Below are 18,113 nucleotides of genomic sequence, written 5' to 3' on the forward strand. Positions count from 1 at the left end.
AGCTCTACAATTTGGCATTCCGTAGAAAATATTTAGACATTGGGCGAGTGGGATGGCATGCGTTTTTGTCCAATGCGCCACCCTTTAAAATCAGCAAACTACTGCACATCACAGACCATCATTAGTGTAAGAAGTAAAGGAACTCTGAAATAGTGGTCATTTAACATATTTAAACTTTATCGTAACCCACAGCCCCACTATGCATTTATTGAGATCTTAGACACTAAACACAAACATGAACTGGGGATATAGCCTCATTCACAGACATATTACAACTCTAGTTCACCGCCAGGGACATATAATGTACTCATGAAACAGCCTAGTACTTCATTACCTGCAGCGTATGCCCTACCTATCCCATCAGTATTGTGGTTGACATTAGGCTTTTCTCAAAAAACAATTATGAAAACCACAAAAGAAAGAGTAATGATTTTCTGGCAGGATGCCGCAAAAAAATTGATTAAAAGCGTATGTTGAGTATCCAATGAGTAACAGCCTTCCTTAAAACAAGATTAAAACATTTCCTTTCACTTCTATCTTCAACTTTCTTTCTTTAGGTTGAAGCCTAACAAACAGCAAAGCTGTCTGGTTGCAAAAGATTTCTTGGGGACATTCTAAAAACCATTGGCTTTGGGTGGTTTGACTCACATTTGCTTGTTTTCTATTTGACAGATTTATTTGTTTTAGGCAGTCCAGCATGTCTTTGTCCCTCCTGCATAGCCTGTTTCCACCTCCCGAACTAGCTACTTACATTCCTCCACAAGTGCTTGCTTTCTGGGAACTATTTTTTCCTTTTTTGGGAGGAACTCAATGTGCTGTATATCTTGGAAGATGTTTCTTGTCTCATCTTTCTGCTTGATTGATTCTACTTATCTTTGCCACGATGATCATCAATCTTGCATGCCTTGGCGGAACAATGTTCTGTCTGTCTACAAGCTTGTTTATTTTGATCAGGGTTCTTTACTAATAGCATAACTAAAAACTCCTCAATTTCACACCCATGTCATACACACTGGAAGTAGGGCAGTGGGGGTGCTGAAGCACCCCCAAAATAACTATGCTAGAGTTCAGAAGTAAATGAGCAATAAACAAGTCTTTAGATTTTGTTTTTATCTTGTCACATTTGCTGTGCATTCACAGAGGTCAAATGTTAGAATCTGTTGTGTGAAGGAGGTTGCTGTTTACTTTTCTTTTTTCTGACTGGAAAGTGAACGGATTTATGTGACAATCTTGCTGGGTATTGGGGGTGAAAAAGGATGTAGGATGTTATCTTTTTCTAGCACACAACAACACTTAAAAGCCAGTAAATGAACTGTACAAATATTTCAGAATATGTCACAATTAGGAAAGCATAAATTAAGCACTTTTTTGTAATTCCGAGTGTGGTGGAAACAAATATTTTAATACAATCAAAACAAATCCATACACTAGGTGATGCAGATTTGCACACATTATTGTTTGCACACTGTATAGTTTTATCAGTAAAACTGTATGTCTGTGCAAATGCAATGGCAATTTAATTTGAAAATGAGCTGTCTAATGGGAATACGCTTCCAAAACATGCATACTCCACTCTACGCCACTTCACTCTATAACACTCTACTCCAAGCCACTCTACGTCTCTCCACTCTATGCCCGCCACTCTATGACACTTTACATCCCTCCACTCTACCTCACTGCACTGTAAGTCACTCAACGACACTCCATCCTATGACACTCCACTCTATTCCACTCTCCGTCCCTCTACTATATGACACTTTACTCAACTAAACTCCCCTCCAATCTACAACTCTACTGTACGACACTCCACCTCTACTCCACTTTACACAACTCCACTCTACGCTATGACACTACACCCTAAGACACTTCAACCTACTACAATCTACTCCACTCTTCACCACTCCACTCAATGACACTCTACTCCAAACCACTCCACTATGTGCAACTTTAATCCACTCTATGCCACTTCACTCTACACCACTTCACTCTTTGCAAATCCAAACTACGACACTATACTCCACTCTATGCTACTCCACATCACTTAACTCCATTTTATGCCACTATACTGTATGCCAAGACACTCTACTCTGCTTTACAACACTCTGATCTACGACACTCTTCTAACCTGCAACACTCTACGCTACTCTACTCCACTCTACAACATTCTACTCCACTCTACCCCATGCCACTTCACGACACTCCTATACCCTCCAACCCTCTACCCTATGATACACTACACCACTCTATGTCACTTTACTGTACACAACTCCACTCCTTTCACTCTACAACACGCCACTCTGGAACACTAATTTACTCTATGCCACTCCACAACACTGTATTCCGCTCTTTGCCACTCCACAGTACTTCCACACTCTACGCCACTCCACCCTACACCACTTCACTGCACTATACTTCACTCCATGACCTTCTATACCACTTTACTTCACTCTACGCCACTCATAACACTCTACTCCATTCTATGACATCCTACTCCACTCTATGACACTCTACGTCACAACACTCTATGCCACAACACTACACTGTTCACCACTCTGCTCTCCGACATTCCGCAGTGCAACATTCTGCCCTGCAGCATTCCGCACTGTGACACTATACTCCACTCTAAGCTACTCCACACCCTCTTACTCCATTTTACGACACTCCAGAACACTCTATGCCTCTCCACTCAGCGTCACTCTGACAATTTAATCACTCTGCTGTATGATACTATGCTATACCTCTACTCACATCTACGCCACTCCACTCCATTGCACTCTACCACTCAATGCCCCTTTACTCCACTCGATGCTACTACATGATACTCCACTATACTTTACTTGATTTTACGCCACTCCACGAGACTCTACACAACCACATTGTACTCCACTCTATGACACTCTTCTCTATTCTACAACACTCTACGCCACTTCCTTCTGCAACACTCTATGCCACTCTACGACACTCCTCTTCACAACACTACTTCACTGTTCGCCCCTGCTCTCGGTCACTCCATTCTGTGACACTCAACTCCACTATGACACTTTACTGTACGTCACTCCACTACACTCTGCATAATTCGATGCCTCTCCACTCTGCGACCCTACATACTATGAAACTCTACTCCACTATATGACAATTTATGCCACTCCACTCTACATCACTCCAAAACGAAACACTACTACACTCTATGCCACTTTATCCAACAACACTCCACAATGTAACACTACTCCACGCCACTCCACTCTACGCAACTCTATACTACAGCATTCTACCCCACTCTACACCACTTTATGCCACTATACTCTACGACACTCCAATCCACGTCACTTTACTCCACTCAACGACACTCTATGCCACTTTACTCCACTCTACGCCACTTCACTATACACCATGACACTCTCTCCACTCTATGACACCCTACTCCATTCTACAACACTCCACTCTGCGACACTCTATGCCACTCCACTCTACGGCACTCCTGTCCACGCCATTCCTCTCCACAACACTACTTCACTTTTCGCCACTCTACTCTATGTCACTCCATTTGAATCTAAGCCATATATAATTTTTAGTAACTAAACTAATTTATTCCAGACTTAGACATCAGCTTGTCATGGCGTGGCTTGAGCGCCGACTGTGATGGCGGCGTGAGCCCTGAGCTCCGTCCGCGATCCCGAATTTATCCTGTGGATCCCTGCTCCTGCGCTGGTGTAATCACTGGAGAGCTCGCCTCCAGCACCGGACCCGCGAAAGTGACAGTTGCGGGACCGGCGGGGGATCGGTGACGGTGGGGCACGCCGGAGCGGAGCTCCTACGGACTTGCGCCCCAGCGCCCAATATGGCGGAGGCGGCTTCTGGGGCTGCAATGGCCGAGGTCGGCGGAGAACCTGGGCAGTGGTGAGAGCGGAGCGGCTGCGGTCGGGCACCCAGCGGGACGTGGCCACGACCGCGCTGCAGACGCCAGCGACGTCAGCGCTGGGGGGGGGCGCTTGCAGGATCGGCGGCTAGTGGGCTGGTGGCCCTTCCCCCCACTGCTGCGTGGGACCAGGCCACAGGCTGCCCTACGGAACCGGGGCCATAGCGGGCGCTCAGTCAGAGGAGGAGGAGGCGGCGGCCGTCCCGGTGGTGGCCGGGTGTCAGCGTGCTGCAGTGCCCTCCAGGCGGAGGTGGAGCAGCTAATTGAAGGAAGCCCACGGGCCGCGCCTGCCCTTTGACCGGGCCCGAGAGGTCCCCAGAGGTGCTGCCTGCACGGGGTAGGGCGGCCCTGCCTGGGCCGCAAGCCGGCGCTTTGGTGGACGGCCAGTGAGGTCGAAGGTGGCCATTGCCTCGCACAGCTGGGGACTACCGCGGAACTTGCCCCGGAGGACTACAGTGAGGAACTCCCGGAGGGGGCGGACTGGCAGGTACATCCCTTTTCTGCTTTCGGGCCCTGGGCGGAGGGCCGCACACTTGCAGGTGGGCGCAGTGGAGTATCTGCGCTGCGGTGTTCCTGGGACCTACAGGAGTAGCTGGGGTGTGTTGATCCCGGGGACACGGGTGGACACTGCTCATTTGTGACCGGGGGGTGCTTCATGGTGCCGGGCGCCCATCTACGGAGTGGAGTCCACTTGCTCCGGACGTGAGGGCTGTGCTGGCACGGGGCGTTACTCAGGCCTGTGGATTTGGGACTGGAGCGGTTCAGCTCACCCTCGTGTGCTGGGACGGACTTTTGGAGGTCCTCTAAGATGGCGGAGGTGATTGACAACATGGCGGCTGGGCAGAGTCGGGGCGCGACGGCTGGGCAGGACGGGGATGCAGCACAACGGGAAGGCCCGGACGCCACGGCCCAGGAACGCAGGCTGAATGCCTGCCTGGATGGTATATTGGAGGCGATCACTGCGACCAAGGAGACGTTGCACCGGGACATTGGTCAGGTGGCCGCGGGGCTGGGCCTCCTGAGAGCGGATCACGCCAAACTGTCTGATAGGGTGAAAGGCAATGAATCGCTTCTTCAGGAGCTTAAGCCTGCGGTGGTCACCGCGGAACATAAACTTTCTGATATCCTGGCCCGACTGGCGACGCTGGAGAAACGAGCGGAGGATTCCGAAGGTCGCAATCGCCGGAACAACGTCAGGGTGGTGGGCCTGCCGGAGAAAATTGAAGGGGAGGATGCTGTGCGTTATATGGAGGACTGGTTCAGATCCACGGTTGCTCCTGAAGGCTTATCCCCGTTCTTCTCCGTTGAAAGGGCGCATAGGGTCCCGTCGCGTCCTCCCATGCAGGGCCGTCCTCCCCGACCGATGGTAGCCAGGCTTCTGCACTTCAGGGACAGGGACCTGTTGATCCAGAGGGCGAGATCGGCGGGGCCCTTCCAGGTGGACAATAGCAGAGTGACTATCTTCCCGGACTATACCCAGGAAGTCCAGAGGAGTAGGGCGTCCTTCCTCGCGGTCAAGAAAGAGCTTAGGGAGGAGGGGGTGCAGTACTCGCTGCTCTTTCCGGCACGGCTGAGAGTGATACTGGATGGACAGACTCATTTTTTCCACACCCCTGAGGAGGCCTGGTCGTGGCTCGAGAGGTATAGGATGGGCACTGACCGCCCGCGCAAGGATGGGAAGGAGAAGACGAGACCGTCGCAGATCCGCAAGTCCCAGAGGATCCGCAAACGCGACAGGCTAAAGCAGGCAATGAAGGAGGAAGCGCTGGCGGCGGAACGGAGAGGAGCGTTGGCCGCCACGGCGACGATCACGGGCTCGCTGCTCAGGGAGCTGGAGGAGGACTCGGAGTCGGAAAGCGGAGGCCGCAAGTCGGGTGGAGAACTTTCCGAGGCGGACAGCTCAGTTGGGCCGCCGGTCACACCGCAAACAGCGGATGGACTGTTTAATGGGTAATTGTGGGGGAGCGCTGTGGACTCGGCAGTGGTGAACATTTATCCAGTTGTCCAGCGTTCAGCAGGTACTCTGTTGTAATTTTCATGTGGGATCTTGGACATGGGGCGTGGGTTGGCCTGCCGCGGGTTGGTGCTGGGTTACCCCCCTAGTGCCCTTACGGCTCCTGTGGCGGCTGCCACAGGTTAGTATACTGTGTGTATTGTGTAGGTTTGGATGGAGGCTGATGCACTGTTGTTAGGTCCTGTCCTGGGGAGTGGGGTTGGGATAGTTTTTTGGGGTGTTGGGGGGGGTGGGTGTAGCTGCAATGATGTGATGGGGTGGTTGATGCAGGCGGGGGAGAGGAGAGACAACAGCGATGGGGTCGTTACCTGATGTGAAGTGCTTAACATGGAATGTTCGGGGTCTCAGAACAATGTCTAAGAGATACAAGGTGCATGCTTATTTAGTGAGGCGGGGTGTTCAGATTGCCATGCTCCAGGAGACTCACCTTACCAAACTTGAATGTGATGCGTTGCAGAAAAGGTGGCGGGGCCAAGTGTTTGGGACCTCTTATTCGGCGTTTGCGAGGGGGGTGCTGATATGGGTCAGGGCGGGGGTCCCATTCCAGGTTACGGATCGGGTGGTGGATCCAGGAGGTCGATATGTAGCAGTGAGAGGGAGGCTGCATGGGTCTGAGGTGGTGTTATGTAGTGTGTATGCCCCTAATGTTGACCAGGCCCGTTATTTTGATGTTCTGTCGGGCTCCTTAGCCCATTATCTGACGTGTCCCATTATCCTGGGGGGGGACTTTAACTCTATCACTGATGTAGGGTGGGATAGGTCCCACCCGCCCTTAGCGGAGTCCCCGGTGCGGAAGCTATCGGAGCGTAGAAGGGAATAGCAGGACAGGTGGGGATTGCTGGATGTGTGGAGGAGGCAGCATCCTACTGATAGGGATTATTCCTTTCATTCGGCGCTGCACGATCTACATGTCAGAATTGATTCTATATTGTGTGACGCCCATATGGCGGCCATGGTGACCCATACTGAATATCTGGCTAGGACCATTTCGGACCATAACCCTCTGCTGGTAGCGATCAGGTGGCAGAGGGTGAGATCTGCGATCCCTACCTGGAGGCTACGGCCGGACACGTTGGAGGACCAGGCGTTTGGAGCCACGGTTGCACAGGGCTTAACGCTGTATTTTGATGTGAATGAGAGCTCGACTGCAACGAGAGCGCTGGAGTGGGATGCAATGAAGGTGGTGGTGCGCGGTGTGTGCATGGGCAGTTTCTCGAATGTGCGGACGACTGTTCTGGCGGATTTGGAAAAAGCGGAATGTGTGTTGAGAGACATGGAGAGGAGTAGGCCGGAGCGTCCGGATTTACAGGAACGACTGCTGGAGGCAAAATAAATGGTGGCAAGGGAAACGGAAAGGTTGAGATGTTATGATTATAAGCTGTACCTTGTGAAGATCCATGCGGAGCGGGATAAGGTGGGCACGCTGCTGGCAAAGCTTGCTGACCCGATGCCGAGGAGTGGCCCGATTCTGTGTGTCAGAACCGAGACGGGGGAGGTGGTCCATTCACCGGAGGCCGTTTTGCAGTGTTTTCAGCGGTATTACATGAGCTTGTATGAAACTCGGTTGGAGGCGGGGCCCTCGGATATCAATGCTTACTTACAAGGGGTACAGCTCCCAGTGTTAGACGAGGAGCCGGCGAAGGATCTGGGAGGTCCGATTACACTGCTGGAAATCCGTGGGGCTATTAAACAGATGGCTAGGAACAAGACGCCGGGGGTTGATGGGCTACCTGTTGAATTCTATGCCAAATACGCGGATATACTGGCGCCCAGACTGTTGGCAGTGTACTCGGAGGCGATGACACTGGGGCGTCTCCCCGTCTCTATGAGAGAGGCGCTGGTAATCCCGCTTCTGAAGCAGGGTAAGGATGCTCTGGAGGTGGCGTCGTACAGGCCGTTGTCCATGCTGACGGTAGATTATAAAATCTTGAGTCGTATATTGGCTACCCGGCTGCTCCCGCATATGACCTTGCTGGTGCACGGTGACCAGGCGGAGTTTATCCCTACCAGGAACACGGCCATCAACACGCGCAGGCTGATCGGTGTATTGCAGGATGCCCTGGGCTCGGACGGCGCGTCGGCGGTTCTGTCGGTGGACATCGAGAAGGCCTTTGACAGCCTTGAATGGGGTTACCTGGATGCGGTGCTGGAGAGGTTCGGACTAGGTGAGGGGTTTGTGAGCTGGACGAAGATACTGTATTCGTCTGCCACGGCCAGGGTGCGAGTGGGGCCGCTTATATCCTCTGCTTACCCGGTGCGTAGAGGAACCAGACAGGGCTGCTCGCTCTCTCCCCTTTTATTCGCCCTTGCAATGGAACCGTTGGCGGCGCAGGCCAGGATGGGGAACTCCTTTCTTGGAATCCGCTGCGGTGGACGTACTCACCACATTTCTTTGTATGCCGACGACCTGTTGCTGTACTTGGAAGACGCGGAGTTGGCCTTGAGTGGAGCTATGAGACTGCTCTCTACCTTTGGCGAGTTCTCAGGGCTCAAAGTAAATTGGGGTAAGACCTGTGTTTTTCCGCTGAGAGCGGAGGCTCAGCGCCCGACTCTTGCGGCGAATGTGGTCTGGGAGGACAGGTGCTTTACGTACCTGGGAGTCCGGATCTACCATGATGCGGAGAGCCTGCTGGAGGGGAATGTGGGACGAGGTGTCAGAGGATTGCGCGGCTGCATGTCCTTCTGGGCTACTCTGCCTTTGTCGGTGCAGGGACGGGTGGCACTGTTGAAAATGGTGGCGCTCCCTCGACTGTTATATTACTTCAGGACCTTGCCTATTTGGATCCCGCAGCGGGTTTTTCAGGAGCTGCGGTCAATGATTATTGGGTTCCTATGGGGACAGGGTAGATGTAGAGTGGCGCTGCATACCTTAACCCGGCCCAAACTCGAGGGGGGGATGGCAGTGCCGGATTTTGAACTATACTATCTGGCAGCCCAGCTCCAGATTCTGACGCAGAATGTGGCTAGGGAGTTTAGGGGTCCTGACCGGGTCCGGGGGATGGGCATCCAGAGACACGTTCTGTCTTACATTGTTATGCAGCAGCGGTTGGAGTTGCGAGGGCTTACCTTAGAGGAAAACACCCTCCGGCTCTGTTGGAATAGGAGCCTGAGGCGGGCTCGAGCGGAACGGCCGAATGCCCCGGAGATTCCCATTGGGATGTTGACGGCTCTACCGCATGGAGGTGACTGGTCTCCGTTGGCAGGGTGGGAGGAGTTGGGCCTACAGATGGTGGGAGATCTGTTTGTGGAGGGGGTGCTGGCCCCGTTTGCGGTACTCCGGGAGCAGTTTGGTCTCCCGGACGGGGATTTTCTCCTACACGCTGCGGTTACTGCGGCGATACGGAAGCACTGGCAGGGGGGACTGACGGAGCCGGGCACGACCATGGCCTGCCAATATGTGGTGATGGCCGCGGGCACAATCAAGGCGGTGACCTGTCTCTACTCACGGATGTTGAATGAAGGACTGGAGCCTCTCACGGCGCTGAAAGCTACGTGGGAGGAAAGTGTGGGCAGACCTATTCCGGACACTGAGAGGGGCCACATTCTGGCTCGGACATGGAAGGGTAGCAGGAATGCCAGGTTCCAGCAAATACACTTCTTCCTTCTGCATAGAGCGTATCTGACCCCGGGGAAACTCCGCCGACACTTTCGGGTGTGGGATGCGGCATGCCCGAGATGCCTGGCCGGTGGGGTAGAATTGGATCACATGATGTGGGGTTGCCCACAGCTGGGTGAGTATTGGCCTGAGGTGGGCGCCCTTCTGAATGCGATTACGGATAGGGAGGTGGATTTTGATATGGCGGCTTGCCTCCTGTTGTGGTTTCCCCACACGGCAAAAACGAAAGTCACGAGCAAGTTCATTGATTTGGGGCTCATGTTGGCGCAGAGGGAGATTACATGGCGTTGGAAAACCAAGGAAGGCCCAGCTGTGAGTCGATGGACGAATGAGTTGTTGAAGTGGTCGAGGTGTGAGAGCATATTGAGATAGCGGCAGGCCACGAAACTGGGGTCGGAGAAGGGCTTGGAGGCGGCTAGAGCTTGGGAAACGATTGTGCAATCTTTGAATGACCGCTTAACGGTGGATACGGAGGACAGACTCTCGGAGGCTGAGTTCCAGGGAACTGTTAGCACGAACGTTTGATCTGTATTGATGACGCACTATCACTACTAGCGCACATCATAGCTAACCACACTAGCAGCAGTTAGAGGGGGGGGAGGGATAGAGGAGCACGTAGACTGCCCGGTTAGAGCATGGCAGTAGATGGAGAGGAGTATCCGTCGGGCGGGATGGCCTGTAACACGTAGAAGCGGGTTGGGTTCTGTGGATCTGCCGCGCTTGGAAGGTGTTAGAGTGGTGGGTACGGCTCCTCTAGAGGGCAGTTGGGGGGGGGGAGTTATTGTTGAGGGTCTAGAAAATGCGGAACCAGGATTGTGTTGTTGACCTACCGTCCCTATGTGCCAAGCGGGGAAACTTCTATTGCACATGGACTTCACGCCGCCCTGCCTCCGGGATGAGGGCTGATGGGCTGTGTACTCCTGCTTTTCCATGTGGGGTCTTGTATGGGGACGGGGCTGATGGTTGATACTTTCGATGTTTTGACTGTAATTCTGCAATAAAAACATACTTTCAACAAAAAAAATAGACATCAGCTTGTCATTTTGTAGAGGTACACTCAATGTCATTTATGAAAAATACACTCAAGATCGCACTAACTTGCCATTTCTATAAACTGCACTAATTTTACCCTCAACTATTGTCTTTTCATTTTTAGTAATAAATAAATGCCAACCATCCACATCCACCCCAATCATATGCCAATACTCAATATTTTCCTTATCACTGCAGGTATTGATACATGCGGATAGTATAAGCCCCTCATTTGCTACTCAACTCCATGCAATATCCACGTATACCACATAACTAGTTATGTCCTCTCCATTACTTCTGTACAAAGGAGGATCTGAATGTCTCATCCTCGAGGGTGGCCTTTGGGAACCCTTTGGTGCCTGCACAGCAGGCTTACACCAACTAAAAAAATCCCAAGGGTCAATGCAGACTCGTTTCTATGACAGAGCTGGACCCTCCGTCCCCATCACTCAAATCAGTGTGCCATACAGTGTGCTGAAGACATTTACCCACCGGCAGCCCAAACATGGGAAAGGCACCGCTGGAAAGGGAAGAGTCTCAAGTGGTGGAAAGAGGAGATAGTCTCAAGAAAGAGACCCAGGCAAACAAAGTCGGTAAGTTTTTATTAGGATAAGCTTGGGAATGCTGGATGGTTAAAATGTTAGTGGGTCTTGCCGATTACAGAACTTTCTCTAATAGAAATGTGTGGAAAATGCATGATTTTAGCTATCGTTTGCCAGCCTTTCCGGGCAAAAAAACGTAGTGGGATCTACACATGCCACACCACCATTGACTCCTCTGGGAGTCTAGTTTTTTAAATGTCTCGGTCTAGTAGGTTTCCCTGTGAGGCAGCCGAGCCCCTGCCCAAATAAAGCAGCTACCATCAAAGCCAGATTTCGTCCATTCTCAAGGCAAAACCTGGATGTCGCCACACTGCGTTTTGAAGCCTTCGCCACACCAGTGAGGTACTGTTTTAATCAATGGAAATGTGGAAGCATTGGGTGGTAGATGTTTTGCAGTTTCTGGAACTTTCCATCAGATAAATGTGAAGAAAATGTGACTTAACCAAAGTTTGACGTTTGCAGGGGATTCAGGATAAGAAAATATAGTAGAATTCATGTAAGCCACACCTTAGAGATACTGGAATAGCCTGGATCTCTAATTTTCAGAATTGGCAGGTTTCATAGGGTTCTCTGATTGCCGGAAATGTAAGGCCTCGTACAGTGCAGTCATTCACCATGGCAAGTGAGAATAAATAGGGATTTACCTAGTATCTGCGAGCCTATATAGATAACAAAACTGCTCCAAAGATTTCCTCTTACATGACATGGGGATGCTCCAGGACCCATGAGGCTATAAAGACTATTGGGGCTTTACAGGCGAGGATGAAGCTTAATGTCAAGACAGAGCAGACCACACATAACTGTTTTTAAATATTGGTGGAATCTAGTGGGCTTTGTGACCCCCACCTGGGGACAGGTGGCAGGAAAATCTTTCCATCATCTCCCTGAGAAGAGGTGACAAAAAGATTGTTGGAGCTTTATGGGCTGTGTGGCCCAATGTGTGGGTAACCGCATTTAAAAAAAAAAAATGTGTGTAGTAGGCTTTCTACCCCCATGGGAGGAGCAGGTTAAGGCTAAACTCGCTAATCTGCCTCCAGGAAAGCAGTTGGACAGAAAGAATGTTGTAGTTTTAGGGGTGCTGTGGGTCTGATAACTGGTGGGCTGGCTGAGCCCATGTGTTTTTCTAAAAACTGTTTGGATAATTGGGTAAACTTCTCTATCACTCCCCTTATGCGGCAGAAAGACTTCTTTTCGTATGTGGAGGACCACTTGCCCATGCCTGGGAGTGTGCCTTTCCTCCCCGGTCTCTATAGGGTGGATGCCTACTTGGGGATCACAGTCCTGTGGGTGTCCACAACCAGGGATTCGCTAGGGAGAGGAATTGCTGGAAAGAGGACATTGTTACATTTCCAGCTGTATATCTCCCTCTCAGATCGATGCTGGGGGTGCTGAAATTTGTACCCCCAAGTCCTGACCAAAGTGAAGCCGGTGAACTGGTTTCTTTTTCAATCAGTGTGTCTTCAGTGAGCTGTATGTCACACTGATTCACCCCCCCCCCTCCCAAAAAAAAGAGAGAAGAATTCTCATGACACAAAGGAAGCTCTTCCCTCAAGTTATGACATTTTTTTAAACGAAAATGCTTCTGGTGCTTGCAACAGAAGGATTTTCTCATTTAGTGTGGTGGACGCTGTGTTCATGTCTACCACACTACACAGGTAGTGCTGTGAACGTGAACAGTTCGTCCATGACAGAAAAGGGGTTAATGTGGCCACACAAGCATCGCAACAGAAATCAAAAAACCTGAAATGAGCTACATGCTAAAAAGCATTGCACCAGAAAAAGAACAATTGATAGATCGTTGATGAGACTAGGGGCCCCATTAGGATGGTGGGCGGATCGCCCCCGCTTGGCCGGCGGTGACTACCGCAGGCCCGGCGGGGGTAATCCGCCCGCCATCCCCGTAGAAAAGACCCCCCCGCCATATTAGAATGGCTGGGGGGTCCGCGGCGGACAGAAAGACCGTCCGCCGCTTTTCTGCGACCGGGCGGAAAAGGGTTCAATATGGTGGCGGTGTCTTTCAGACACCGCCAGCCATATCAGAATGTGCATTTTTCAATACCTTAATGCCGTCACGGAAAGGCATGCCGAAATTGACAACGGGGGCCCGTTGTGGGCCCCCAGGTACTCTGGAGTTTGGGGGGTACACATGGTGGGTACCAAGCAGTTCCATGCACAACATGGCAGGCACCGCGCGGTGCCTGCCAATGCCTTCCTGGCATTGTGGCAGGCTGTGCTGAGTGCACCGCCCGCCACAATGCCAGGAATGCACGATGCGCCCGTCACTGTGGCGGGCGCATCCTAATTGCCCGCACGGGACCCCCGACCTTATGGCAGGCGGTCCCTTTTACAATGAGGAAGGCGTGTGGACAAAGTCCGCCCGCCATCCTAATGATGCCCTAAGTGACAGAGAACACACACAAACCAGCTTTCAGTCCTTTGTGGTATGGGGAGCAAGAAAGCTAAACCTGGAGGTCAACTGTTTCTTAGACACAAAAATTGCAATTCCTGTTGCAAGCAAAAAAACAAGAATTGAAAGAGAGCTCCTTTCAATATGATTATAACTCAAGAAACATTCCATGGATGTATTCCTTAGATTACCAAGGACGTCCAAGCACTTTACCAAATTATACTGGAAAACCCAGAACTTTGGTACCAAAGCACACTTGCTACAAATTTTTGTTTGAAAGAAAATCTAGGAGAGATTGGAGTGCAACTTCTGCAAATGTTCCAGTGCCCATCAAAGACATGAACTGTATCGTCCTCTAGTACCTTTAGCATGAAAAAAAGAAACAGATATTCAAAGTACCCTCTGGGCCTTTATCAAAGGAAAAACAAGGAGGCCTCTGACGAGATTGCTCAGCGATCAAGTGAGTAAAGTGGGCAGAAGTGTGCCACTATTCTTATGGATAAGCCAGACACGCAGACAGTATAAGCTAAATGCCTTAAGCTGAAAGAGGAAGCAAAGTAATACCAAGAAAGAGAATGTTCGGTGTGCAAGAGGATGGCCAGACCTTAAAGGCCACAAAGGATAAGAAAGACACTGCATGAGAGCTTCTTCCTGCATGAAGAAAGAAGCCAGGAGGAGAGCTGCTCAAGAAGATGAGCAACGGTTCAGTGCCGAAAGGAAGCTCCTGATGCGGACTCTATCAAAAGGATAATCTGTGACACATAAATCTTATTTTTAGATTGGAGTTTTCCACTTCTTCCCCAGAGCTCCGATTCACTTGGAGATAAGGAGATTGCAACTAAGGTTTTGCTAACGCTCGTGCAGTTTGATTATGTAAAGGACCGTTCTCAGTGTAAAGAATTGCATATGATACAACATGCTGGCGTGCCTAGGAGAATTTTCTTTTAATCGGTCAAAGATAAAATGCTTGGTTATGGCAAAATGACTAAGGAATTTGGCAAGGATGCTATCCCAAGAGGCACTCGTTATCTTCATCTCTTCTGAGTCCATCTTTCAAGTGCCAGGTTACTACCCTCTCTCACTCACTTCTGAAGAGTTTTTGAAAGCACAGGTTCCTAACCTTTTGACTTCTGTGGACCCCCACGGAATCATTAGTGGAATCAGGGGACCCCCCACGAGTCATTTTTGGAAGCTGGGGACCCCCGTGCTAAGCAATATACATTCATGAGTTGGACCTCAAAGCAATACACAAAAATACAAATAAAAGTATACAAACAGAAGCTCAAAAATAGAACAAATGTCAAATTTGCAATGTTACAGAGATATATATATATATATATATATATATATATATATATATATATATATATATATATATATATATATATACACACACACTTTCTTAATGTTTATTGATTAATTTTAATAATATTTGAATTTTGTAAAACAGTCAGGGGCCCCAGGAAGGTTAAGAACCACCGCTTTAAAACGTTACCTATGGCAGGAGGTAGGGCCCACTGATATCCTAAAGACCCAGTTGAGGACTATTTTGGTGGGACAGAGTAAAAAGGCCAGTTTACATCAGATTGCTCGGAATACGATTAATTTTAATAATAAAAAAAACATTCTGATTAAACATGTGAAAATACAATACAACAAATGGTAGAAAACACCAGTAAAGACAACAGAAGCGACAACAAGGATGCCACGATGTAGTGTCATGCATCATGCCTACGCTGCAACGGAAAACATATTGGCTAGCTAGGCACCTGTAGCAAGGCGCTGCAAGAAAGGCGAGGCGCAGTTCGTCCTTTCTGCGTTCGCAGAAAAGAGTACTGCAGCTGGTAAATAATACAATTCTCATTGTATATAGCATTGTTTAATGTGGGTAACGTTAAGAAATATCTGTTTTGGAAATGTATAAAGCTGAGCGTGGGACAGCATATTATTTTATAAAAGGCTGCAGTATTGTAATGGAAAAAATTCAACGAACTTTGTATAAAATACATGAACAAATGGGCGTGTGTGTGTGTACATTTAACTAGCCAGAGAGAAACAAAACGTGCATTTTTAAGGGGCGGGCATAAAACGTAGGGATAAAGGAGACGGATGAAACACACATAATGAAACAGCACGAGGGTAGAATAAACCAAACGTCAAAAATGTTTTCCAAAAGGACTGTCCTTCAAATCATAACAGGTAGCAGTGTTATACAGCTGTTTTGTTGAGCCATGAGGCGCATGCCCCCAACTCTACCTGAGAAGAAGCGCCTTCCATCATCAACTCCCTCACACCCGGCTTCCGTGCACCTCTGTATCGGACTGTCCAGGTGAGGCGACCCGACAGGGAGTCAGTCGACTGTACTCCAGGAGGGCGGGGAGAGAACCTACAGTTTCATTTACATAACATATAAATAGATAGAAGGCATGGGGAGAGGGGAGCAGCTGTTAGGAACGACCAGCCTGACAGACATAAGGAGAGTGGATTCTGTGAGGACCAAGTGCTTTGGGTGGAAGTCAGAGGTCAGCGCGTGGGGGGCCGTTAGGGTGGGGGGAGTGAAACCAAAAATATCTGGATAGAGGGAAGAACGGAGTAGGGGTACAGTAGGGGGCGGGGGCGGGGGGGGGGGGGCATAACCCCACCTGCACAGTGCCTTCAGAGCTCAGGGGGCTAGAGTTGCTGCTACCCCCTTGACAGGGAAGCGCGACCCTCCCCCCCCTACACTCACTGTATGGACTCCCCTTTCCCTCCTGGTGCATGCCGGGATGATATCTCCATACTGCGGTTCTGAAATGGATCAACAAACAACATTAATTGCATAAATAATATTGCCGGGCTCTTTTTAAGAGCCGCTGAAAAAAGTTTCACGACGGGATAGCGAAGAATGTAAATATATATTTTGTACGGTGATCGTAAAAGCCTCCCCGCCCCCACTTTTTCCTGACATATCGTATAAACCGGATAAAATTATTTCAGGCAACGCAAAAATCGGTCTCGTTCTCTCCGTTAGGACCCCTCAGCGCTGTGCATACCGGGGATTGTAGTTTTATTGGCGATTTCAATTATTAATCTCACATATTACAGACTGCCCCATAGAGAATATTATGTTTCTTGCTCTTTTTGTGTTCTATTTCTTCCAAAGGTTTGTACTTCGAATAGGAAGGCAATTGTGTGCAAAGCAAACGTACGCAAACAAGATCATTTCTTTTATTCAGACATGCCAACATTTGGAAACGGGAAAGAGGGAGCTTTAGAAAAACAAGCACTGGCAAAGACAATAGGTCTTGCCTATAAGAGAGCTTTTGGCTTTGACAATGTATTTTAGCCATGTTGTACAGCAGCATGGCAATAAGCAACACAGACAACAAGAGAGTGGGAGTGAACAAGCAACATGCATAATGGAAGGGAACAATGAGAGGGGATGAAGAAAGGAAAAAATATTACCTAAATCACTCTGCATCTGCAGAAGGACACTAATCAAAATAAAGCAATCAGTACTTAGTCTATGCTCCACAGAAGAAGAGATTGTGAAACCAGCACGAGCTGGCCAACGAGGAAGCAGAAAATAAGAGTTTCAATGAATGGTAAGCAATGGGGGGCCCCAAGTCCCTTTTGAAAAACAAAATGTCTCGACAGTGTCAGCACATGCACTGTTTCAGGCTAAACCTAAAAATAATTGCATTGGGCCTCAAACAGTGTTTGGAAGTACATGTCTCAGAACCAAGCACTAGTGTAAACTAATCCATGTGGTTCAGTGTTCAGCTAAATGTGCTGTTCCCTTCTCCCTAGCACTCTACCCACAACCTAAACTTACTCAGACACCAGAGGGTGACTCATTTAAAAATGTGCACCATACAACAGTCATTCAACAATATGTAGCATGCAAAACTACAAGTGCATAAAGTCTTGAAAATTGCAAATATTCTTAGCAAATGTAAAATGAAGTAAAACATATGAATTTTTAAAACGTATTGCATCTCATATAGATTACCTAAAACATTTTGTTTACAGTCACTGTCGAGCAATCGATCAGGCGTATTGCTATAACGTTAAGGACATGAACAGTGTCAAACAACTGCAGTATCATTACAGCTGTATCTCTATTATCTATTGTGCCTTTCTGGCAGTTAATACATTGTCATCATAGTGAAATTTCTGCAGTCACCAAGCTAACCAAAAAAGGGAGTGACTCTATCATAGAGACCAGCATAAAACCGGCCACAGTTTTCTCTTCAGTGAGACTTTGTCAATGATTTCTTCTTTTAGAAAGATGTTAAAATAAATGTTTTCTGATGGCGGAAGTTGCTTCACCTGGCACCCACTGGATCCTGATATCTGAGCTGGGAGATTATTCCTTTTATGTTGCTTCTCTGGTAAATTTGTGACTGGTCAGAAAACACCACAACATTTCTAGTCCAGATACTTATTTTCTTGCAAACACAAACTGGGACATGAACTGAATTACATACCGGAGAATTGCTTTAGAACACTTGCACATCCTAATATCATTCAATCATTCATACTTG

General features: G+C 49.1%; 1 protein-coding gene across 2 annotated transcripts in view; it reads right to left on the reverse strand.

Moving 5' to 3' along the window:
• Positions 1–16,349, reverse strand: part of LOC144783971 (uncharacterized) — a 254,563-nt gene extending 238,214 nt beyond the window's left edge. For both annotated transcript variants that reach the window (XM_078662697.1, XM_078662696.1), the window contains exon 1: positions 15,844–16,349. In XM_078662697.1, the coding sequence (XP_078518823.1) occupies positions 15,844–15,867 (24 nt within the window). In that variant the 5' untranslated portion in view covers positions 15,868–16,349. The remainder of the gene's footprint in view (positions 1–15,843) is intronic.
• Positions 16,350–18,113: the final 1,764 nt, after the last annotated feature.

The sequence above is a fragment of the Lissotriton helveticus genome, chromosome 10, assembly GCF_964261635.1.
Source record: "Lissotriton helveticus chromosome 10, aLisHel1.1, whole genome shotgun sequence".
Classification (NCBI taxonomy): domain Eukaryota; kingdom Metazoa; phylum Chordata; class Amphibia; order Caudata; family Salamandridae; genus Lissotriton; species Lissotriton helveticus.